The sequence below is a fragment of the Lampetra fluviatilis genome, unplaced genomic scaffold (genome assembly GCF_964198595.1).
Source record: "Lampetra fluviatilis unplaced genomic scaffold, kcLamFluv1.1 SCAFFOLD_247, whole genome shotgun sequence".
In the NCBI taxonomy this organism is placed as follows: domain Eukaryota; kingdom Metazoa; phylum Chordata; class Hyperoartia; order Petromyzontiformes; family Petromyzontidae; genus Lampetra; species Lampetra fluviatilis.
In genome coordinates, this window is record NW_027621051.1 from 40001 (window position 1) to 64706 (window position 24706).

Below are 24706 nucleotides of genomic sequence, written 5' to 3' on the forward strand. Positions count from 1 at the left end.
GGGACTTGGTGAGTGAGTGAGTGAGTGGCTGAGTGAGTGAGTGGGTGACTGAGTGAGTGAGTGAGTGGGTGAGTGAGTGAGTGGGTGACTGAGTGAGTGGGTGGGTGACTGAGTGAGTGGGTGAGTGAGTGACTGAGTGAGTGAGTGGCTGAGTGGTCCATCTGCTTGCAGTGCCAGTCCAGAGGCAAGCGTGTCTCCATAAACACATCCTCGGGGCTCTGTAGGGTGAGGGACTTGGTGAGTGAGTGAGTGAGTGGCTGAGTGAGTGAGTGGGTGACTGAGTGAGTGAGTGAGTGGGTGAGTGAGTGAGTGGGTGACTGAGTGAGTGGGTGGGTGACTGAGTGAGTGGGTGAGTGAGTGACTGAGTGAGTGAGTGGCTGAGTGGTCCATCTGCTTGCAGTGCCAGTCCAGAGGCAAGCGTGTCTCCATAAACACATCCTCGGGGCTCTGTAGGGTGAGGGACTTGGTGAGTGAGTGAGTGAGTGGCTGAGTGAGTGAGTGAGTGGGTGACTGAGTGAGTGAGTGAGTGGGTGAGTGAGTGAGTGGGTGACTGAGTGAGTGGGTGGGTGACTGAGTGAGTGGGTGAGTGAGTGACTGAGTGAGTGAGTGGCTGAGTGGTCCATCTGCTTGCAGTGCCAGTCCAGAGGCAAGCGTGTCTCCATAAACACATCCTCGGGGCTCTGTAGGGTGAGGGACTTGGTGAGTGAGTGAGTGAGTGGCTGAGTGAGTGAGTGAGTGGGTGACTGAGTGAGTGAGTGAGTGGGTGAGTGAGTGAGTGGGTGACTGAGTGAGTGGGTGGGTGACTGAGTGAGTGGGTGAGTGAGTGACTGAGTGAGTGAGTGGCTGAGTGGTCCATCTGCTTGCAGTGCCAGTCCAGAGGCAAGCGTGTCTCCATAAACACATCCTCGGGGCTCTGTAGGGTGAGGGACTTGGTGAGTGAGTGAGTGAGTGGCTGAGTGAGTGAGTGAGTGGGTGACTGAGTGAGTGAGTGAGTGGGTGAGTGAGTGAGTGAGTGGGTGAGTGAGTGAGTGGGTGACTGAGTGAGTGGGTGGGTGACTGAGTGAGTGGGTGAGTGAGTGACTGAGTGAGTGAGTGGCTGAGTGGTCCATCTGCTTGCAGTGCCAGTCCAGAGGCAAGCGTGTCTCCATAAACACATCCTCGGGGCTCTGTAGGGTGAGGGACTTGGTGAGTGAGTGGGTGAGTGAGTGAGTGAGTGACTGAGTCACTGAGTGAGTGAGTGAGTGACTGAGTGAGTGACTGAGTGAGTGAGTGAGTGACTGAGTGGTCCATCTGCTTGCAGTGCCAGTCCAGAGGCAAGCGTGTCTCCATAAACACATCCTCGGGGCTCTGTAGGGTGAGGGACTTGGTGAGTGACTTGGTGAGTGAGTGAGTGAGTGACTGAGTGATTGAGTGACTGAGTGAGTGACTGATTGAGTGAGTGAGTGACTGAGTGAGTGAGTGGCTGAGTGGTCCATCTGCTTGCAGTGCCAGTCCAGAGGCAAGCTTGTCTCCATAAACACATCCTCGGGGCTCTGTAGGGTGAGGGACTTGGTGAGTGAGTGGGTGAGTGACTGAGTCAGTGAGTGAGTCACTGAGTGAGTGAGTGAGTGGGTGAGTGAGTGAGTGAGTGACTGAGTGAGTGACTGAGTGAGTGACTGAGTGACTGAGTGAGTGACTGAGTGACTGAGTGAGTGACTGAGTGACTGAGTGAGTGAGTGACTGAGTGAGTGACTGAGTGAGTGAGTGAGTGAGTGACTGAGTGAGTGAGTGACTGAGTGACTGAGTGAGTGACTGAGTGACTGAGTGAGTGAGTGACTGAGTGACTGACAGAGTGACTGAGTGACTGAGTGATTGAGTGACTGAGTGACTGAGTGACTGACTGAGTGACTGAGTGAGTGAGTGACTGAGTGAGTGAGTGAGTGACTGAGTGAGTGACTGAGTGAGTGAGCGAGCGAGTGACTGAGTGAGTGAGTGAGTGAGTGACTGAGTGAGTGAGTGACTGAGTGAGTGAGTGACTGAGTGAGTGAGTGAGTGACTGAGTGAGTGAGTGACTGAGTGAGTGAGTGACTGAGTGAGTGAGTGACTGAGTGAGTGAGTGACTGAGTGACTGAGTGAGCGAGCGAGCGAGTGACTGAGTGAGTGAGTGAGTGAGTGACTGAGTGAGTGAGTGAGTGACTGAGTGAGTGACTGAGTGACTGAGTGAGTGAGTGACTGAGTGAGCGAGCGAGCGAGTGACTGAGTGAGTGAGTGAGTGACTGAGTGAGTGACTGAGTGAGTGAGTGAGTGACTGAGTGACTCACCCTGTGGTTGAACACACAGAACGAGTCTAGTGTGTGCAGGTTCTGCTCTAAGAGGCCTGTCCCCGCTGAGTAGAGTCTGTGACTGAGTGAGTGAGTGACTGAGTGAGTGACTGAGTGAGTGAGTGACTGAGTGACTGAGTGAGTGAGTGAGTGAGTGAGTGAGCGAGCGAGTGACTGAGTGAGTGAGTGACTGAGTGACTGAGTGAGTGAGTGAGTGACTGAGTGAGTGAGTGGGTGAGTGAGTGAGTGAGCAAGCGAGCGAGTGACTGAGTGAGTGAGTGGGTGAGTGAGTGAGTGAGTGAGTGACTGAGTGAGTGAGTGAGTGACTGAGTGAGTGAGTGAATGAGTGAGTGAGTGACTGAGTGAGTGAGTGAGTGACTGAGTGAGTGAGTGACTGAGTGAGCGAGCGAGCGAGTGACTGAGTGAGTGACTGAGTGACTGAGTGAGTGAGTGACTGAGTGACTGAGTGAGTGAGTGAGTGACTGAGTGAGTGACTCACCCTGTGGTTGAACACACAGAACGAGTCTAGTGTGTGCAGGTTCTGCTCTAAGAGGCCTGTCCCCGCTGAGTAGAGTCTGTGACTGAGTGAGTGAGTGAGTGACTGAGTGAGCGAGCGAGCGAGTGACTGAGTGAGTGACTGAGTGAGTGACTGAGTGAGTGAGTGACTGAGTGAGTGACTCACCCTGTGGTTGAACACACAGAAGGAGTCTAGTGTGTGCAGGTTCTGCTCTAAGAGGCCTGTCCCCGCTGAGTAGAGTCTGTGACTGAGTGAGTGAGTGAGTGACTGAGTGAGCGAGTGAGTGAGTGACTGAGTGAGTGAGTGAGTGACTGAGTGAGCGAGCGAGCGAGTGACTGAGTGAGTGACTGAGTGAGTGAGTGAGTGACTGAGTGAGTGACTCACCCTGTGGTTGAACACACAGAACGAGTCTAGTGTGTGCAGGTTTTGCTCTAAGAGGCCTGTCCCCGCTGAGTAGAGTCTGTGACTGAGTGAGTGAGTGAGCGAGCGAGCGAGTGACTGAGTGAGTGAGTGACTGAGTGAGTGAGTGACTAAGTGAGTGACTGAGTGACTGAGTGACTGAGTGAGTGAGTGAGTGAGTGAGTGACTGAGTGAGTGACTCACCCTGTGGTTGAACACACAGAACGAGTCTAGTGTGTGCAGGTTCTGCTCTAAGAGGCCTGTCCCCGCTGAGTAGAGTCTGTGACTGAGTGAGTGAGTGAGTGACTGAGTGAGTGACTGAGTGAGTGACTGAGTGAGTGAGTGACTGAGTGAGTGAGTGAGTGACTGAGTGAGTGACTGAGTGAGTGAGTGACTCACCCTGTGGTTGAACACACAGAACGAGTCTAGTGTGTGCAGGTTCTGCTCTAAGAGGCCTGTCCCCGCTGAGTAGAGTCTGTGACTGAGTGAGTGAGTGACTGAGCGAGCGAGCGAGTGACTGAGTGAGTGAGTGAGTGACTGAGTGAGTGAGTGACTGAGTGAGTGACTCACCCTGTGGTTGAACACACAGAACGAGTCTAGTGTGTGCAGGTTCTGCTCTAAGAGGCCTGTCCCTGCTGAGTAGAGTCTGTGACTGAGTGAGTGAGTGAGTGACTGAGTGAGTGAGTGACTGAGTGAATGAGTGAGTGACTGAGTGAGTGAGTGACTGAGTGACTGAGTGAGTGACTGAGTGAGCGAGCGAGCGAGTGACTGAGTGAGTGAGTGAGTGACTGAGTGACTGAGTGAGTGACTCACCCTGTGGTTGAACACACAGAACGAGTCTAGTGTGTGCAGGTTCTGCTCTAAGAGGCCTGTCCCCGCTGAGTAGAGTCTGTGACTGAGTGAGTGAGTGAGTGACTGAGTGAGTGAGTGAGTGACTGAGTGAGCGAGTGAGCGAGTGACTGAGCGAGCGAGCGAGTGACTGAGTGAGTGAGTGAGTGACTGAGTGAGTGAGTGACTCACCCTGTGGTTGAACACACAGAACGAGTCTAGTGTGTGCAGGTTCTGCTCTAAGAGGCCTGTTCCTGCTGAGTAGAGTCTGTGACTGAGTGAGTGAGTGAGTGACTGAGCGAGCGACCGAGTGACTGAGTGAGTGAGTGACTGAGTGAGTGAGTGAGTGACTGAGTGAGTGAGTCACCCTGTGGTTGAACACACAGAACGAGTCTAGTGTGTGCAGGTTCTGCTCTAAGAGGCCTGTTCCTGCTGAGTAGATTCTGTGACTGAGTGAGTGAGTGACTGAGTGAGTGACTGAGCGAGTGACTGAGCGAGCGAGCGAGTGACTGAGTGAGTGAGTGAGTGACTGAGTGAGTGAGTGACTCACCCTGTGGTTGAACACACAGAACGAGTCTAGTGTGTGCAGGTTCTGCTCTAAGAGGCCTGTCCCCGCTGAGTAGAGTCTGTGACTGAGTGAGTGAGTGACTGAGTGAGTGACTGAGCGAGTGACTGAGCGAGCGAGCGAGTGACTGAGTGAGTGAGTGACTGAGTGAGTGAGTGAGTCACCCTGTGGTTGAACACACAGAACGAGTCTAGTGTGTGCAGGTTCTGCTCTAAGAGGCCTGTCCCCGCTGAGTAGAGTCTGTGACTGAGTGAGTGAGTGACTGAGTGAGTGACTGAGCGAGTGACTGAGCGAGCGAGCGAGTGACTGAGTGAGTGAGTGACTGAGTGAGTGAGTGAGTCACCCTGTGGTTGAACACACAGAACGAGTCTAGTGTGTGCAGGTTCTGCTCTAAGAGGCCTGTCCCCGCTGAGTAGAGTCTGTGACTGAGTGAGTGAGTGACTGAGTGAGTGACTGAGCGAGTGACTGAGCGAGCGAGCGAGTGACTGAGTGAGTGAGTGACTGAGTGAGTGAGTGAGTCACCCTGTGGTTGAACACACAGAACGAGTCTAGTGTGTGCAGGTTCTGCTCTAAGAGGCCTGTCCCCGCTGAGTAGAGTCTGTGACTGAGTGAGTGAGTGACTGAGCGAGTGAGTGAGCGAGCGAGCGAGTGACTGAGTGAGTGAGTGAGTGACTGAGTGAGTGAGTGACTCACCCTGTGGTTGAACACACAGAACGAGTCTAGTGTGTGCAGGTTCTGCTCTAAGAGGCCTGTTCCTGCTGAGTAGATTCTGTGACTGAGTGAGTGAGTGACTGAGTGAGTGACTGAGCGAGTGACTGAGCGAGCGAGCGAGTGACTGAGTGAGTGAGTGAGTGACTGAGTGAGTGAGTGACTCACCCTGTGGTTGAACACACAGAACGAGTCTAGTGTGTGCAGGTTCTGCTCTAAGAGGCCTGTCCCCGCTGAGTAGAGTCTGTGACTGAGTGAGTGAGTGACTGAGTGAGTGACTGAGCGAGTGACTGAGCGAGCGAGCGAGTGACTGAGTGAGTGAGTGACTGAGTGAGTGAGTGAGTCACCCTGTGGTTGAACACACAGAACGAGTCTAGTGTGTGCAGGTTCTGCTCTAAGAGGCCTGTCCCCGCTGAGTAGAGTCTGTGACTGAGTGAGTGAGTGACTGAGTGAGTGACTGAGCGAGTGACTGAGCGAGCGAGCGAGTGACTGAGTGAGTGAGTGACTGAGTGAGTGAGTGAGTCACCCTGTGGTTGAACACACAGAACGAGTCTAGTGTGTGCAGGTTCTGCTCTAAGAGGCCTGTCCCCGCTGAGTAGAGTCTGTGACTGAGTGAGTGAGTGACTGAGTGAGTGACTGAGCGAGTGACTGAGCGAGCGAGCGAGTGACTGAGTGAGTGAGTGACTGAGTGAGTGAGTGAGTCACCCTGTGGTTGAACACACAGAACGAGTCTAGTGTGTGCAGGTTCTGCTCTAAGAGGCCTGTCCCCGCTGAGTAGAGGGAGGCTTCATCTAGCTGAAGAACCGCCACCGCCACCCAGAACAGCGCCCGGTGCATCGGCGAGTCCTGGGGTCACCACAACCACCACCACCACCATCACCACAACAATCACCACAACCATTACCACAACCATCACCACAACCATCACCACCACCATCACAACCACCATCACCACAACAATAACCACAACCATCACAATGACCATCACCACCACCATGACCATCACCACAACAATCACCACAACCATCACCATCACCACCACCACCACCACAACAATCACCACCACCACCACCATCACAACCACCATCACAACCACCATCACCACAACAATCACCACAACCATCACCACCACCATGACCATCACAACCACCACCATCACAACCACCATCACCACAACCACCACCATCATCACCACAACAACAACCACCACCACAATGTTCTAGATGCTGAAAACGGGAGAAGGGGTCACGGGGGGGGGGGGGGGGTCACGGGGTTAGGGGTCACGGGGGAGGGTGTGTGTAGGTGTGTGTAGGGGTGTGTGTAGCTGTGTGTAGGTGTGTGTAGGTGTGTGTGTGTAGCTGTGTGTGTAGGTGTGTGTGTGTAGGTGTGTGTGTCTGTGTGTAGGTGTGTCTGTGTGTAGGTGTGTGTGTGTGTAGGTGTGTGTGTGTATGTAGGTGTGTCTGTGTGTAGGTGTGTGTGTGTGTGTGTAGGTGTATGTGTGTAGGTGTGTGTGTGTGTAGGTGTGTGTGTGTGTAGGTGTGTGTGTGTGTAGGTGTGTGTGTGTAGGTGTGTGTGTAGGTGTGTGTGTAGGTGTGTGCGTGTGTGTCTGTGTGGGTGTGTGTAGGTGTGTGTAGGTGTGTGTGTGTAGGTGTGTGTATGTGTAGGTGTGTGTGTGTAGGTGTGTGTGTAGGTGTGTGTGTGTGTGTGTGTGTAGGTGTGTAGGTGTGTGTGTGTGTAGGTGTGTGTGTGTGTAGGTTTGTGTGTGTAGGTGTGTGTGTGTGTGTAGGTGTGTGTGTAGGTGTGTGTGTGTCTGTGTGTGTGTGTGTAGGTGTGTAGGTGTAGGTGTGTAGGTGTAGGTGTGTGTGTAGGTGTAGGTGTGTGTGTGTGTAGGTGTGTATGTGTGTAGGTGTGTGTGTGTGTAGGTGTGTGTAGGTGTAGGTGTGTGTGTGTGTAGGTGTGTATGTGTGTAGGTGTGTGTGTGTGTAGGTGTGTGTGCGTAGGTGTGTGTGTGTGTAGGTGTGTGTAGGTGTGTGTGTAGGTGTGTGTGTAGGTGTGTGTGTGTGTAGGTGTGTGTGGAGGTGTGTGTAGGTGTGTGTGTAGGTGTGTGTGTGTAGGTGTGTGTGTGTAGGTGTGTGTAGGTGTGTGTGTAGGTGTGTGTGTAGGTGTGTGTGTGTGTAGGTGTGTGTGTAGGTGTGTGTAGGTGTGTGTGTGCTACTCACACGAGCCAGTAGCGGCTGTAGCCGCATCAGCGCGATGACGGTGTGTGTGTAGGTGTGTGTGTGTGTAGGTGTGTGTGTAGGTGTGTGTGTGTGTAGGTGTGTGTGTAGGTGTGTGTAGGTGTGTGTGTGCTACTCACACGAGCCAGTAACGGCTGTAGCCGCATCGGCGCGATGACGGTGTGTGTGTAGGTGTGTGTGTGTGTAGGTGTGTGAGTGTAGGTGTGTGTGTGTGTAGGTGTGTGTGTAGGTGTGTGTAGGTGTGTGTGTGTGTGCTACTCACACGAGCCAGTAGCGGCTGTAGCCGCATCAGCGCGATGACGGTGTGTGTGTAGGTGTGTGTGTGTGTAGGTGTGTGTGTGTAGGTGTGTGTGTGTAGGTGTGTGTGTGTGTAGGTGTGTGTGTAGGTGTGTGTAGGTGTGTGTGTGTGTGTGTAGGTGTGTGTGTGTGTGTAGGTGTGTGTGTGCTACTCACACGAGCCAGTAGCGGCTGTAGCCGCATCAGCGCGATGACGGTGTGTGTGTAGGTGTGTGTGTGTGTGTAGGTGTGTGTAGGGGTGTGTGTAGCTGTGTGTAGGTGTGTGTAGGTGTGTGTGTGTAGCTGTGTGTGTAGGTGTGTGTGTGTAGGTGTGTGTGTCTGTGTGTAGGTGTGTCTGTGTGTAGGTGTGTGTGTGTGTAGGTGTGTGTGTGTATGTAGGTGTGTCTGTGTGTAGGTGTGTGTGTGTGTGTGTAGGTGTATGTGTGTAGGTGTGTGTGTGTGTAGGTGTGTGTGTGTGTAGGTGTGTGTGTGTGTAGGTGTGTGTGTGTAGGTGTGTGTGTAGGTGTGTGTGTAGGTGTGTGCGTGTGTGTCTGTGTGGGTGTGTGTAGGTGTGTGTAGGTGTGTGTGTGTAGGTGTGTGTATGTGTAGGTGTGTGTGTGTAGGTGTGTGTGTAGGTGTGTGTGTGTGTGTGTGTGTAGGTGTGTAGGTGTGTGTGTGTGTAGGTGTGTGTGTGTGTAGGTTTGTGTGTGTAGGTGTGTGTGTGTGTGTAGGTGTGTGTGTAGGTGTGTGTGTGTAGGTGTGTATGTGTGTAGGTGTGTGTGTGTGTAGGTGTGTGTAGGTGTAGGTGTGTGTGTGTGTGTAGGTGTGTGTGTAGGTGTGTGTGTGTGTAGGTGTGTGTGCGTAGGTGTGTGTGTGTGTAGGTGTGTGTAGGTGTGTGTGTAGGTGTGTGTGTAGGTGTGTGTGTGTGTAGGTGTGTGTGGAGGTGTGTGTAGGTGTGTGTGTAGGTGTGTGTGTGTAGGTGTGTGTGTGTAGGTGTGTGTAGGTGTGTGTGTAGGTGTGTGTGTAGGTGTGTGTGTGTGTAGGTGTGTGTGTAGGTGTGTGTAGGTGTGTGTGTGCTACTCACACGAGCCAGTAGCGGCTGTAGCCGCATCAGCGCGATGACGGTGTGTGTGTAGGTGTGTGTGTGTGTAGGTGTGTGTGTAGGTGTGTGTGTGTGTAGGTGTGTGTGTAGGTGTGTGTAGGTGTGTGTGTGCTACTCACACGAGCCAGTAACGGCTGTAGCCGCATCGGCGCGATGACGGTGTGTGTGTAGGTGTGTGTGTGTGTAGGTGTGTGAGTGTAGGTGTGTGTGTGTGTAGGTGTGTGTGTAGGTGTGTGTAGGTGTGTGTGTGTGTGCTACTCACACGAGCCAGTAGCGGCTGTAGCCGCATCAGCGCGATGACGGTGTGTGTGTAGGTGTGTGTGTGTGTAGGTGTGTGTGTGTAGGTGTGTGTGTGTAGGTGTGTGTGTGTGTAGGTGTGTGTGTAGGTGTGTGTAGGTGTGTGTGTGTGTGTGTAGGTGTGTGTGTGTGTGTAGGTGTGTGTGTGCTACTCACACGAGCCAGTAGCGGCTGTAGCCGCATCAGCGCGATGACGGTGTGTGTGTAGGTGTGTGTGTGTGTGTAGGTGTGTGTGTAGGTGTGTGTGTGTGTGTGTAGGTGTGTGTGTAGGTGTGTGTAGGTGTGTGTGTGTAGGTGTGTGTGTAGGTGTGTGTAGGTGTGTGTGTGTGTGCTACTCACACGAGCCAGTAGCGGCTGTAGCCGCATCAGCGCGATGACGGTGTGTGTGTAGGTGTGTGTGTGTAGGTGTGTGTGTAGGTGTGTGTAGGTGTGTGTGTGTGTGTGTAGGTGTGTGTGTGTGTAGGTGTGTGTGTAGGTGTGTGTGTAGGTGTGTGTGTGTGTGCTACTCACACGAGCCAGTAGCGGCTGTAGCCGCATCAGCGCGATGACGGTGGCCTCGATGAGAACGAGGCTGTTGTAGCTGTCAGGCCCCTTCAGCGAACTCTCTAGACCCTGCACACAGTGACACACACAGTGACACACACACACAGTGACACACACACAGTGACACACACAGTGACACACACAGTGACACACACACAGTGACACACACACAGTGACACACACAGTGACACACACACAGTGACACACAGTGACACACAGTGACACACACACAGTGACACACACACACAGTGACACACACACACAGTGACACACACAGTGACACACACAGTGACACACACACAGTGACACACACACAGTGACATACACACACAGTGACACACACAGTGACACACACAGTGACACACACACAGTGACACACAGTGACACACACAGTGACACACACAGTGACACACACAGTGACACACACACACACAGTGACACACACAGTGACACACACACACAGTGACACACACAGTGACACACACAGTGACACACACAATGACACACACAGTGACACACAGTGACATACACACACAGTGACACACAGTGACATACAGTGACACACACACAGTGACACACACACACAGTGACACACACACAGTGACAGACACACACAGTGACACACACACACACAGTGACACACAGTGACACACACATACACAGTGACACACACAGTGATACACACACAGTGACACACACACACAGTGACACACACACACACAGTGACACACAGTGACACACACAGTGACACACACACACAGTGACACACAGTGACACACAGTGACACAGTGACACACACACAGTGATACACACACACACAGTGACACACACAGTGACACACACATACACAGTGACACACACAATGATACACACACACAGTGACACAGTGACACACACACACAGTGACACACAGTGACACAGTGACACACACAGTGATACACACACACACAGTGACACACACAGTGACACACACACACACACAGTGACACACACACACAGTGACACACACACAGTGACACACACACGGTGACACACGCATACACACACGGTGACACACGCACACACACACCTACACGCACACACACGTATACATGTTTCTCTCCCCATGTATGTCACCGTGTGTGTGCGTGTCTCCCCGTGTGTGTGTGTGTCACCGTGTGTGCGTGTGTCTCCCCGTGTGTGTGCGTGTGCCTCCCCGTGTGTGTGTATGTCACCATGTGTGTGTGTGTCTCCCCGTGTGTGTGCGTGTCACCGTGTGTGTGTGTGTGTGTCACCGTGTGTGTGTGTGTCACCGTGTGTGCGTGTGCCTCCCCGTGTGTGTGCGTGTGCCTCGCCATTTATGTGTGTGTGTCACCGTGTGTGCGTGTGTCTCCCCGTGTGTGTGCGTGTGAATCACCGTGTGTGTGTCACCGTGTGTGCGTGTGTCTCCCCGTGTGTGTGTGTCACCGTGTGTGCGTGTGTCTCCCCGTGTGTGTGTGAATCACCGTGTGTGTGTCACCGTGCGTGTGTGCGTGTGTGTCCGCGTGTGTGCATGTGTGTGCGTGTCTGTGTGTGTGTGTGTCACTGTGTGTGTGTGTCTGTGTGTGTGTGTCACTGTTTGTGTCTGTGTGTGCGTGTGTCTCCCCGTGTGTGTATGCGTGTGTGTCTGTGTGTGTGTCTGTGTGTGTGTGTGCGTGTCTCCCCGTGTGTGTCTCTCCGTGTGTGTGTGTGTCTGTGTGTGTGTCTGTGTCACTGTGTGTGTGTGTCACTGTGTGTCTGTGTGTGTGTGTGTATCTGTGTGTGTGTGTGTCTGTGTGTGTGTCACTGTGTGTGTGTCTGTGTGTGTGTCTGTGTGTGTCTGTGTGTGTGTGTGTCTGTGTGTGTGTCTGTGTGTGTGTGTAGGTGTGTGTGTGCGTGTGTCACCGTGTGTGTATGCGTGTGTCACCGTGTGTGTGCGTGTGTGTGTCACTGTGTGTGTGTGTGTATCTGTGTGTGTGTGTGTCTGTGTGTGTGTCACTGTGTGTGTGTCTGTGTGTGTGTCTGTTTGTGTCTGTGTGTGTGTGTGTCTGTGTGTGTGTCTGTGTGTGTGTGTAGGTGTGTGTGTGCGCGTGTCACCGTGTGTGTATGCGTGTGTCACCGTGTGTGTGCGTGTGTGTGTCACTGTGTGTGTGTGTGTGTCACTGTGTGTGTCACTGTGTGTGTGTGTCTGTGTGTGTGTCACTGTCTGTGTGTGTGTCACTGTGTGTGTCTGTGTGTGTCAGCACCTTGCTCTGGATGTGCAGGATCTGGCGGATGTGAGAGCTGGTCGCTCGCTTGCTGATGCAGCCAAACACGACGAGGGCACGCGGCTGTAGGGATGGGTTGTACTGGAATGCAAACCTACACACAGTGACACACACAGACACACACACAGTGACACACACAGTGACACACACAGTGACACACGCACAGTGATACACACAGTGACACAAACAGTGACACACACAGTGACACACACAGTGACACACGCACAGTGACACACACACAGTGACACACACACAGTGACACACAGTGACACACACAGTGACACACACAGTGACACACACAGTGACAAACACACAGTGACACAAACAGTGACACACACACACACACGGTGACATACACACGGTGACACACACACACAGTGACACACACAGTGACACACACAGTGACACACACACACACAGTGACACATACACAGTGACACACACAGTGACACACACACAGTGACACACACGGTGACACAAACAGTGACACACACACACGGTGACATACACACGGTGACACACACACACAGTGACACACACACAGTGACACACACAGTGACACACACAGTGACACACACACAGTGACACACACAGTGACACACACACAGTGATACACACAGTGACACAAACAGTGACACACACAGTGACACACACACAGTGACACACACACAGTGACACACACACACACGGTGACATACACACGGTGACACACACACACGGTGACACACACAGTGACACACACAGTGACACACACAGTGACACACACAGTGACACACACAGTGACACACACACACAGTGACACACACAGTGACACACACAGTGACACACACACACACAGTGACACACACACAGTGACACACGCAGTGACACACACAGTGACACACACACACACAGTGACACACACACACAGTGACACACACAGTGACACACACAGTGACACACACACACACAGTGACACACACACAGTGACACAAACAGTGACACACACACACACGGTGACATACACACGGTGACACACACACAGTGACACACACACAGTGACACACACAGTGACACACACGCACACAGTGACACACACAGTGACACACACAGTGACACACAGTGACACACACAGTGACACACACAGTGACACACACACACAGTGACACACACACACACAGTGACACACACACAGTGACACACACAGTGACATACACACACACAGTGACACACACACAGTGACACACACAGTGACACACACGCACACAGTGACACACACAGTGACACACACAGTGACACACACAGTGACACACACAGTGACACACACACAGTGACACACACACAGTGACACACACAGTGACATACACACACACATGGTGACACACACACACATGGTGACACACACACAGTGACACACAGTGACACACACATACACGGTGACACACACACACAAGGTGACATACACGCGGTGACACACACACACACACAGTGACACACACAGTGACACACACAGTGACATACACACACACGGTGACACATACACACACATGGTGACACACACACAGTGACACACACACAGTGACACACACACACAGTGACATACACACACACAGTGACACACACGGTGACCCACACACAGTGACACACACACCGCCACCACCACCATCATCATCATCATCACAACCACCACCACCATCATCACAATCATCACAACCACCACCATCATTACAATCATCACCATCATAACCACAATCATCACAACCACCACCATCATTACAATCATCACCATCATCATCATCACCACCACAACCACCGCCACCACCACCATCATCATCACCACCACCACCACCACCATCATCATCATCATCACCACCATCATCATCATCATCACCACCACTACCACCATCATCATCATCACAACCACCACCACCATCATCATCATCACCACCACCACCACCATCATCATCATCACCACCACTACCACCATCATCATCACCACCACCACCACCATCATCATCATCACCACCACCACCACCACCATCATCATCACCACCACCACCACCACCACCATCATCATCACCACCACCACCACCACCATCATCATCACAACCACCACCACCACCACCACCATCATCATCACCACCACCACCACCATCATCATCACCACCACCACCACCATCATCATCATCACCACCACCACCACCATCATCATCATCATCACAACCACCACCACCACCATCATCATCACCACCACCACCACCATCATCATCACCACCACCACCACCACCATCATCACCACCACCACCACCACCACCATCATCATCACCACCACTACCACCATCATCATCATCACAACCACCATCATCACCATCATCACAACCACCACCATCATCATCATCACCACCACCACCACCACCACCATCATCATCACCACCACCATCATCATCATCATCACCACCACCACCACCATCATCATCATCATCACCACCACCACCACCATCATCATCACCACCACCACCACCATCATCATCACCACCACCACCACCACCATCATCATCACCACCACCACCACCACCATCATCATCACCACCACCACCATCATCATCACCACCACCACCACCATCATCATCACCACCACCACCACCACCATCATCATCACCACCACCACCACCACCATCATCATCACCACCACCACCATCATCATCACCACCACCACCACCATCATCATCACCACCACCACCACCATCATCATCACCACCACCACCACCACCATCATCATCACCACCACCACCACCACCATCATCATCACCACCACCACCATCATCATCACCACCACCACCATCATCATCACCACCATCATCATCATCACCACCAACACCACCATCATCATCACCACCACCACCACCATCATCATCATCACCACCACCACCACCACCATCATCATCATCACCACCACCACCACCACCATCATCATCACCACCACTACCACCATCATCATCATCACAACCACCACCACCATCATCATCACCACCACCACCACCATCATCATCACCACCACCACCATCATCACCACCACCACCATCATCATCATCATCACCACCACCACCACCATCATCATCACCACCACCACCACCATCATCATCACCACCACCACCACCACCATCATCATCACCACCACCACCACCACCATCATCATCACCACCACCACCACCATCATCATCACCACCACCACCATCATCATCACCACCACCATCATCACCACCACCACCACCATCATCATCACCACCACCACCATCATCATCACCACCACCACCATCATCATCATCATCACCACCATCACCACCACCACCACCACCACGATGAGTATTGCCACGTGACGTTCTTACTTCTGGGCGAGCTCCGTCCACTGCTCCAGCCAGTGGCAGGTCGGCTGGTCACGCATACAGGCCTGGTGAGACACACACACACACACAGTCACACACACACAGTCACACACACACAGTCACACACACACACACACACAGATACACACACACAGTCACACAGTCACACACACACAGTCACACACACACAGTCACACACAGACACACACACACAGACACACACAGACACACACACACACACACAGACACACACACACAGTCACACACAGACACACACACACAGTCACACACACAGTCACACACACAGTCACACACACACAGTCACACACACACACAGACACAGATACACACACAGTCACACACAGTCACACACACACAGACACAGATACACAGACACACACACACAGACAGTTACACAGTCACACACACACACAGTCACAGTCACACACACATAGTCACACAGTCACACACAGTCACACACACAGACACACACACGGTCACACACACACAGACACACACAGTTACAGTCACACACACAGTCACACAGTCACACAGTCACACACACAGTCACACACACACAGTCACACACACACAGACACACACACACAGACAGTTACACAGTCACACACACACAGTTACAGTCACACACACACAGTCACACAGTCACACACAGTCACACACACAGACACACACACGGTCACACACACACAGACAGTTACAGTCACACACACAGTCCCAGGCACACAGACACACACACAAAGACAACAACAACCGTCATTTGCCACTAAGTTCAAGTTCATTCTATTTTGTATTATTAGGTAGGGCCCTGTGAGCCATTCGGCTAATGAACGTGGCGGTGACGTCACCACGACGCTTGTGCCAGGCCATGTGCACCCTGAGGCTGCCACGTGAAGTGTCGAACGCCCGCTGGCAGGAGGTCACGGGGCAGACCCAGCAGGTGCCACGGGTCGACTGACCGAGACGACCGAGATGACTGAGATGACTGGCTGATGCACCACCTGTGCCCCCTACTGTGCCAACTCGCTGTGCTTTAGCCACCCGGCGCTCCGCTCGTTGTTGTGAGCGTCGCTCCTCCGCCCTCCGTTGTTGTTGGAGGGCGACTGCCTCCAACTGCCCAGTAGCGTCCTTCACGAGCCTCCTCCACTGAGGCCGATCTTGACACCGCTGGTACCGGTCATCGGCAAGTCCACTCAGCTCCACGTCCTCCTGTACCACATCGCTCCATCTCTTCTCTAGCCCGTGCCGCGCCCGTTTAGCCCCCTCGATCCGGCCAAACAAAAGCTGTTTAGGCATGCGGTGGCTGGGCATGCGGGCTACATGGCCCAGCCAACGCAGCCTTGCCTGCCGGAGGAGCTCACTGATGGGATTTTGCCCAGATCTTTCGAGGACTTGTGAGCTCCTCACACAATCCAGCCTGCAGGTTAAACCCAGGATGGATCGTAGGCAGGCCAGCCTGAGTGTTTCTAATCGGCCGGCGAAGATGCTCCATTAGTGGGGTCCACGTTTCGCAAGCGTAGAGAAGGGAGGGAATGACCGTGGCCGAGAAGACCCGAAGCTTCGTGCGGAGCGACAGACCAGGTAGCTTCCACACAGCGTTACGCAACCGATCAAAATATAATGCCGTTCGACTGATTCGGAGTGAGGCCTCTGCTGTCAAACCGGAGCCGGTCATGAGCACACTGCCCAGGTAAGTGGGAAACTCTCCACTCTCTCCACAACTGCCCCATCACCGATTGGAAGTTGTGGGGGGTGGAGTGTCGGATGGTACAAGTTTTGGTGGCGCTGACGGTAAAGGGGGTCATCCCCACTTTGTCCCAAGATGTTTTCCATGTCGAGGAATTTCCCCTCCCCCCAGGACTTCACAGAAACGCTCAGCAAATCTGGGGGTCGGAGATTGGATCACCGATTTTTTTTTTCCCCCCCAACGATGGTACGAGAGGTGTGTGTGTGTGTAGGTGTGTGTGTGTGTAGGTGTGTGTGTGTGTAGGTGTGTGTGTGTGTAGGTGTGTGTGTGTGTAGGTGTGTGTGTGTGTAGGTGTGTGTGTGTGTAGGTGTGTGTGTGTGTAGGTGTGTGTGTGTGTAGGTGTGTGTGTGTGTAGGTGTGTGTGTGTGTAGGTGTGTGTGTGTGTAGGTGTGTGTGTGTGTAGGTGTGTGTGTGTGTAGGTGTGTGTGTGTGTAGGTGTGTGTGTGTGTAGGTGTGTGTGTGTGTAGGTGTGTGTGTGTGTAGGTGTGTGTGTGTGTAGGTGTGTGTGTGTGTAGGTGTGTGTGTGTGTAGGTGTGTGTGTGTGTAGGTGTGTGTGTGTGTAGGTGTGTGTGTGTGTAGGTGTGTGTGTGTGTAGGTGTGTGTGTGTGTAGGTGTGTGTGTGTGTAGGTGTGTGTGTGTGTAGGTGTGTGTGTGTGTAGGTGTGTGTGTGTGTAGGTGTGTGTGTGTGTAGGTGTGTGTGTGTGTGTAGGTGTGTGTGTGTGTAGGTGTGTGTGTGTGTAGGTGTGTGTGTGTGTAGGTGTGTGTGTGTGTAGGTGTGTGTGTGTGTAGGTGTGTGTGTGTGTAGGTGTGTGTGTGTGTAGGTGTGTGTGTGTGTAGGTGTGTGTGTGTGTAGGTGTGTGTGTGTGTAGGTGTGTGTGTGTAGGTGTGTGTGTGTGTAGGTGTGTGTGTGTGTAGGTGTGTGTGTGTGTAGGTGTGTGTGTGTGTGTAGGTGTGTGTGGGTGTGTGTGTGTAGGTGTGTGTGTGTGTAGGTGTGTGTGTGTGTAGGTGTGTGTGTGTGTAGGTGTGTGTGTGTGGGTGGGTGTGTGTGTGTAGGTGTGTGTGTGTGTAGGTGTGTGTGTGTGTGGGTGTGTGTGTGTGTAGGTGTGTGTGTGTGTAGGTGTGTGTGTGTGTAGGTGTGTGTGTAGGTGTGTGTGTGTGTAGGTGTGTGTGTGTGTAGGTGTGTGTGTGTGTAGGTGTGTGTGTGTGTAGGTGTGTGTGTGTGTAGGTGTGTGTGTGTGTAGGTGTGTGTGTGTGTAGGTGTGTGTGTGTGTAGGTGTGTGTGTGTGTAGGTGTGTGTGTGTGTAGGTGTGTGTGTGTGTAGGTGTGTGTGTGTGTAGGTGTGTGTGTGTGTAGGTGTGTGTGTGTGTAGGTGTGTGTGTGTGTAGGTGTGTGTGTGTGTAGGTGTGTGTGTGTGTAGGTGTGTGTGTGTGTAGGTGTGTGTGTGTGTAGGTGTGTGTGTGTGTGTAGGTGTGTGTGTGTGTAGGTGTGTGTGTGTGTGTAGGTGTGTGTGTGTGTAGGTGTGTGTGTGTGTAGGTGTGTGTGTGTGTAGGTGTGTGTGTGTGTAGGTGTGTGTGTGTGTAGGTGTGTGTGTGTGGGTGTGTGTGTGTGTGTAGGTGTGTGTGTGTGTAGGTGTGTGTGTGTGTAGGTGTGTGTGTGTGGGCGCTGCAGGTGACCCTTTTTTGATCGAATTAAATAGCGATTTGTGATCGATCGCGGGCCCCCTCGATCCGGCCCAACGCAGCCGCTGTGTGTGACACCGCTCACCACCACCACTCACCACCACCACTCACCCACCACCACTCACTCACCACCACTCACTCACCACCACCACTCACCACCACCACTCACCACCACCACTCACCACCACCACTCACCACCACCACTCACTCACCACCACCACTCACTCACCACCACTCACTCACCACCACCACTCACCACCACCACTCACCACCACCACTCACTCACCACCACCACTCACTCACCACCACTCACTCACCACCACTCACTCATCACCACTCACTCACCACCACCACTCACTCACCACCACCACTCACTCACCACCACTCACTCACCACCACTCACTCACCACCACTACTCACTCACCACCACCACTCACCACCACCACTTACCACCACTACTCACCACCACTCACTCACCACCACCACTCACTCACCACCACTACTCACTCACCACCACCACTCACCACCACTCACTCACCACCACCACTCACCACCACCACTCACTCACCACCACCACTCACCACCACCACTCACCACCACCACTCACCACCACTCACTCATCACCACCACTCACCACCACTCACCACCACCACTCACCACTCACTCACTCACCACCACTCACTCACCACCACTCACTCACCACCACTCACCACCACTCACTCACCACCACCACCACCACTCACTCACCACCACTCACTCATCACCACCACTCACCACCACTCACTCACTCACCACTCACTCACCACCACTCACTCACCACCACCACTCACCACCACCACTCACCACCACCACCACTCACTCACCACCACTCACTCACCACCACTCACTCACCACCACTCACTCACCACCACTCACTCACCACCACCACTCACCACCACTCACTCACCACCACTCACTCACCACCACTCACTCACCACCACCACTCACCACCACTCACTCACCACCACCACCACTCACCACCACCACCACCACTCACCACTCACTCACCACTCACTCACTCACCACCACCACTCACTCACCACCACTCACCACCACCACTCACCACCACTCACCACCACCACCACTCACCACCACTCACCACTCACCACCACTCACTCACCACCACCACTCACTCACCACCACTCACCACCACCACTCACCACCACTCACTCACCACCACCACTCACCACCACTCACTCACCACCACTCACCACCACTCACTCACCACCACCACTCACCACCACTCACCACCACCACCACTCACCACCACTCACTCACCACCACCACCACTCACCACCACTCACTCACCACCACCACTCACCACCACCACTCACCACCACTCACCACCACCACCACTCACCACCACTCACTCACCACCACCACTCACCACCACTCACTCACCACCACTCACCACCACCACCACCACTCACCACCACTCACTCACCACCACTCACTCACCACCACTCACTCACCACCACTCACCACCACCACCACCACTCACCACCACTCACTCACCACCACCACTCACCACCACTCACTCACCACCACTCACTCACCACCACCACTCACCACCACTCACTCACCACCACCACTCACCACCACTCACTCACCACCACCACTCACCACCACTCACTCACCACCACCACTCACCACCACTCACTCACCACCACTCACTCACCACCACCACTCACCACCACTCACTCACCACCACCACCACTCACCACCACTCACCACCACCACTCACCACTCACTCACTCACCACCACTCACTCACCACCACCACTCACCACCACTCACTCACCACCACTCACTCACCACCACTCACTCACCACCACTCACTCACCACCACCACTCACCACCACCACTCACCACCACCACTCACCACCACTCACTCACCACCACTCACTCACCACCACCACTCACCACCACCACTCACCACCACTCACCACCACTCACTCACCACCACCACTCACCACCACTCACCACCACTCACTCACCACCACCACCACTCACCACCACTCACTCACCACCACCACTCACCACCACTCACTCACCACCACTCACCACCACCACCACTCACTCACCACCACTCACCACCACTCACCACCACCACTCACTCACCACCACCACTCACCACCACCACTCACCACCACCACTCACCACCACCACTCACCACCACCACTCACCACCACCACTCACTCACCACCACCACTCACCACCACTCACCACCACTCACCACCACCACTCACCACTCACTCACCACCACCACCACTCACCACCACCACCACTCACCACCACCACTCACCACTCACCACCACTCACTCACCACCACCACTCACCACCACTCACCACCACCACCACTCACTCACCACCACCACCACTCACCACCACCACCACTCACTCACCACCACCACTCACTCACCACCACCACTCACCACCACTCACTCACCACCACCACTCACCACCACCACTCACTCACCACCACTCACTCACCACCACTCACTCACCACCACCACTCACTCACCACCACTCACCACCACCACTCACCACCACCACTCACTCACCACCACTCACCACCACCACTCACCACCACCACTCACCACCACCACTCACCACCACTCACTCACCACCACCACTCACTCACCACCACTCACTCACCACCACTCACTCACCACCACTCATCACCACCACTCACCACCACCACTCACTCACCACCACTCACCACCACCACTCACCACCACCACCACTCACCACCACTCACCACCACTCACCACCACCACCACTCACCACCACTCACCACCACCACTCACTCACCACCACTCACTCACCACCACTCACCACCACCACTCACCACCACCACTCACCACCACCACCACTCACTCACCACCACTCACTCACCACCACTCACCACCACTCACTCACCACCACCACTCACCACCACTCACCACCACCACTCACCACCACCACTCACCACCACCACTCACCACCACCACTCACTCACCACCACTCACTCACCACCACTCACCACCGCTCACCACCACCACTCACCACCACTCACCACCACCACTCACCACCACCACTCACTCACCACCACTCACTCACCACCACTCACCACCGCTCACCACCACCACTCACCACCACCACTCACCACCACCACCACTCACCACCACCACCACTCACCACCACCACTCACCACCACCACTCACCACCACCACTCACCACCACCACTCACCACCACTCACTCACCACCACCACTCACTCACCACCACCACTCACTCACCACCACTCACCACCACCACCACTCACCACCACCCACTCACCACCACCACTCACCACCACCACTCACTCACCACCACTCACTCACCACCACTCACTCACCACCACCACTCACCACCACCACTCACCACCACCACTCACCACCACCACTCACCACCACCACTCACCACCACTCACTCACCACCACCACTCACTCACCACCACCACTCACTCACCACCACTCACCACCACCACCACTCACCACCACCCACTCACCACCACCACTCACCACCACCACTCACTCACCACCACTCACTCACCACCACTCACTCACCACCACTCACTCACCACCACTCACTCACCACCACTCACTCACCACCACCACTCACCACCACCACTCACTCACCACCACCGCTCACCACTCACTCACCACTCACTCACCACTCACTCACCACTCACTCACCACTCACTCACCACCACCACTCACCACCACCACTCACCACCACCACTCACCACCACCACTCACTCACCACTCACTCACCACCACCACCACCACCACTCACCCCCACCACTCACTCACCACCCTCACTCACCACCACTCACCACCACTCACTCACCACTCACTCACCACCCTCACCAAGCCCCTCACCTCCATGATCTCGAGCAGGGCGTCCGTCACCACCTCGAGGGAGGTGAGAGAAAAGCTCTCGCGCTCGTAGGAGCCGGGCGAGAAGGAGCGGTCGCGGTAGCTGGCTCGGAACGCGATCACTGCGGCAGACTTCACCTTGCTGATGCCAAACAGCAGCTTGAACTTGGGCAGGCAGAACTCCGTCACGCTCAGACGCAGAACCTGCTTCGTCTCCTCTGTTGTGGCGGTGGTGGTGGCGGTGGTTGTGGTGGCGGCGGCGGTGGTGGTTGTGGTGGTTGTGGGGAGAGACACGGGGAGACACGGGGAGATACTGAAGTTGAGCTGGGAGCAGGTGCACAGTGAGTGGATGATGTTGATGACCACTCACCCACTTACTTGCTCACTCACCCACTCACCCACTCACCCACTTACTCACTCACTCACCCACCCACCCACCCACTCACCCACCCACTCACTCACTCACCCACCCACTCACCCACCCACCCAACCACTCACCCACCCACCCACCCACTCACCCACCCACTCACTCACCCACCCACCCACCCACCCACCCACCCACTCACCCACCCACCCACTCACCCACCCACTCACCCACTCACCCACCCAGCCACTCACACACCCACTCACCCACCCACCCACTCACCCCCCCACCCACCCGCTCACCCACCCGCTCACCCACCCACTCACCCACCCACTCACCCACCCACCCACTCACCCACTCACCCACCCATTCACTCACCCACTCACCCACCCACTCACCCACTCACTCACTCACCCACCCACCCACTCACTCACCCACCCACCCACCCACTCACCCACTCACCCACCCATTCACTCACCCACTCACCCACCCACCCACTCACCCACTCACCCACCCACTCACCCACTCACCCACTCACCCACTCACCCACCCATTCACTCACCCACTCACCCACCCACTCACCCACCCACCCACTCACCCCCCACCCACCCGCTCACCCACCCACTCACCCACCCACTCACCCACCCACCAACTCACCCATTCACCCACCCATTCACTCACCCACCCACCCACCCACCCACCCACCCACTCACTCACTCACCCACTCACCCACCCACCCACCCACCCACCCACCCACTCACTCACTCACCCACTCACCCACCCACCCACCCACCCACTCACCCACCCACCCACTCACCCACCCACTCACCCACCCACCCACCCACCCACTCACCCACCCACTCACCCACTCACCCACTCACCCACCCACCCACTCACCCACCCACCGACTCACCCACCCACCCACTCACCCACCCACTCACCCACCCACCCACTCACCCACCCACTCACCCACTCACCCACCCACTCAACCACCCATTCACTCACCCACTCACCCACCCACTCACTCACTCACCCACCCACCCACCCACTCACCCACCCACCCACCCACTCACTCACCCACCCACCCACCCACCCATTCACTCACCCACTCACCCACCCACTCACCCACTCACTCACTCACCCACCCACCCACCCACCCACCCCCCCCACCCACCCACTCACCGACCCACCCACCCACCCACTCACCCACCCACCCACTCACCCACCCACCCACCCACTCACCCACCCACCCACCCACTCACTCACCCACCCACCCACCCACCCACCCACTCACCCACCCACCCACCCACTCACCCACCCACCCACTCACTCACCCACCCACCCACCCAACCACCCCCCCACCCACCCACTCACCGACCCACCCACCCACTCACTCACCCACCCACCCACTCACTCACCCACCCACTCACCCACCCACTCACCCACCCACCCACCCACCCACTCACCCACTCACCCACCCACCCACTCACCCACTCACCCACCCACCCACTAACCCACTCACCCACCCACCCACTCACCCACCCACCCACCCACTCACTCA

General features: G+C 54.7%; 1 protein-coding gene across 1 annotated transcript in view; it reads right to left on the reverse strand.

Annotated features, from left to right (window-relative positions):
* The window catches only part of LOC144954699 (neurofibromin-like), a gene marked incomplete at both ends in the record, with an annotated part of 130724 nt that overhangs the window by 35718 nt on the left and 70300 nt on the right, over window positions 1-24706 (reverse strand). Inside the window, 5 exon segments of the mRNA XM_078885135.1 lie at window positions 6023-6163; window positions 9740-9841; window positions 12016-12130; window positions 15402-15463; window positions 22785-22999. Coding sequence (XP_078741261.1) covers window positions 6023-6163; window positions 9740-9841; window positions 12016-12130; window positions 15402-15463; window positions 22785-22999 — 635 coding nt within the window.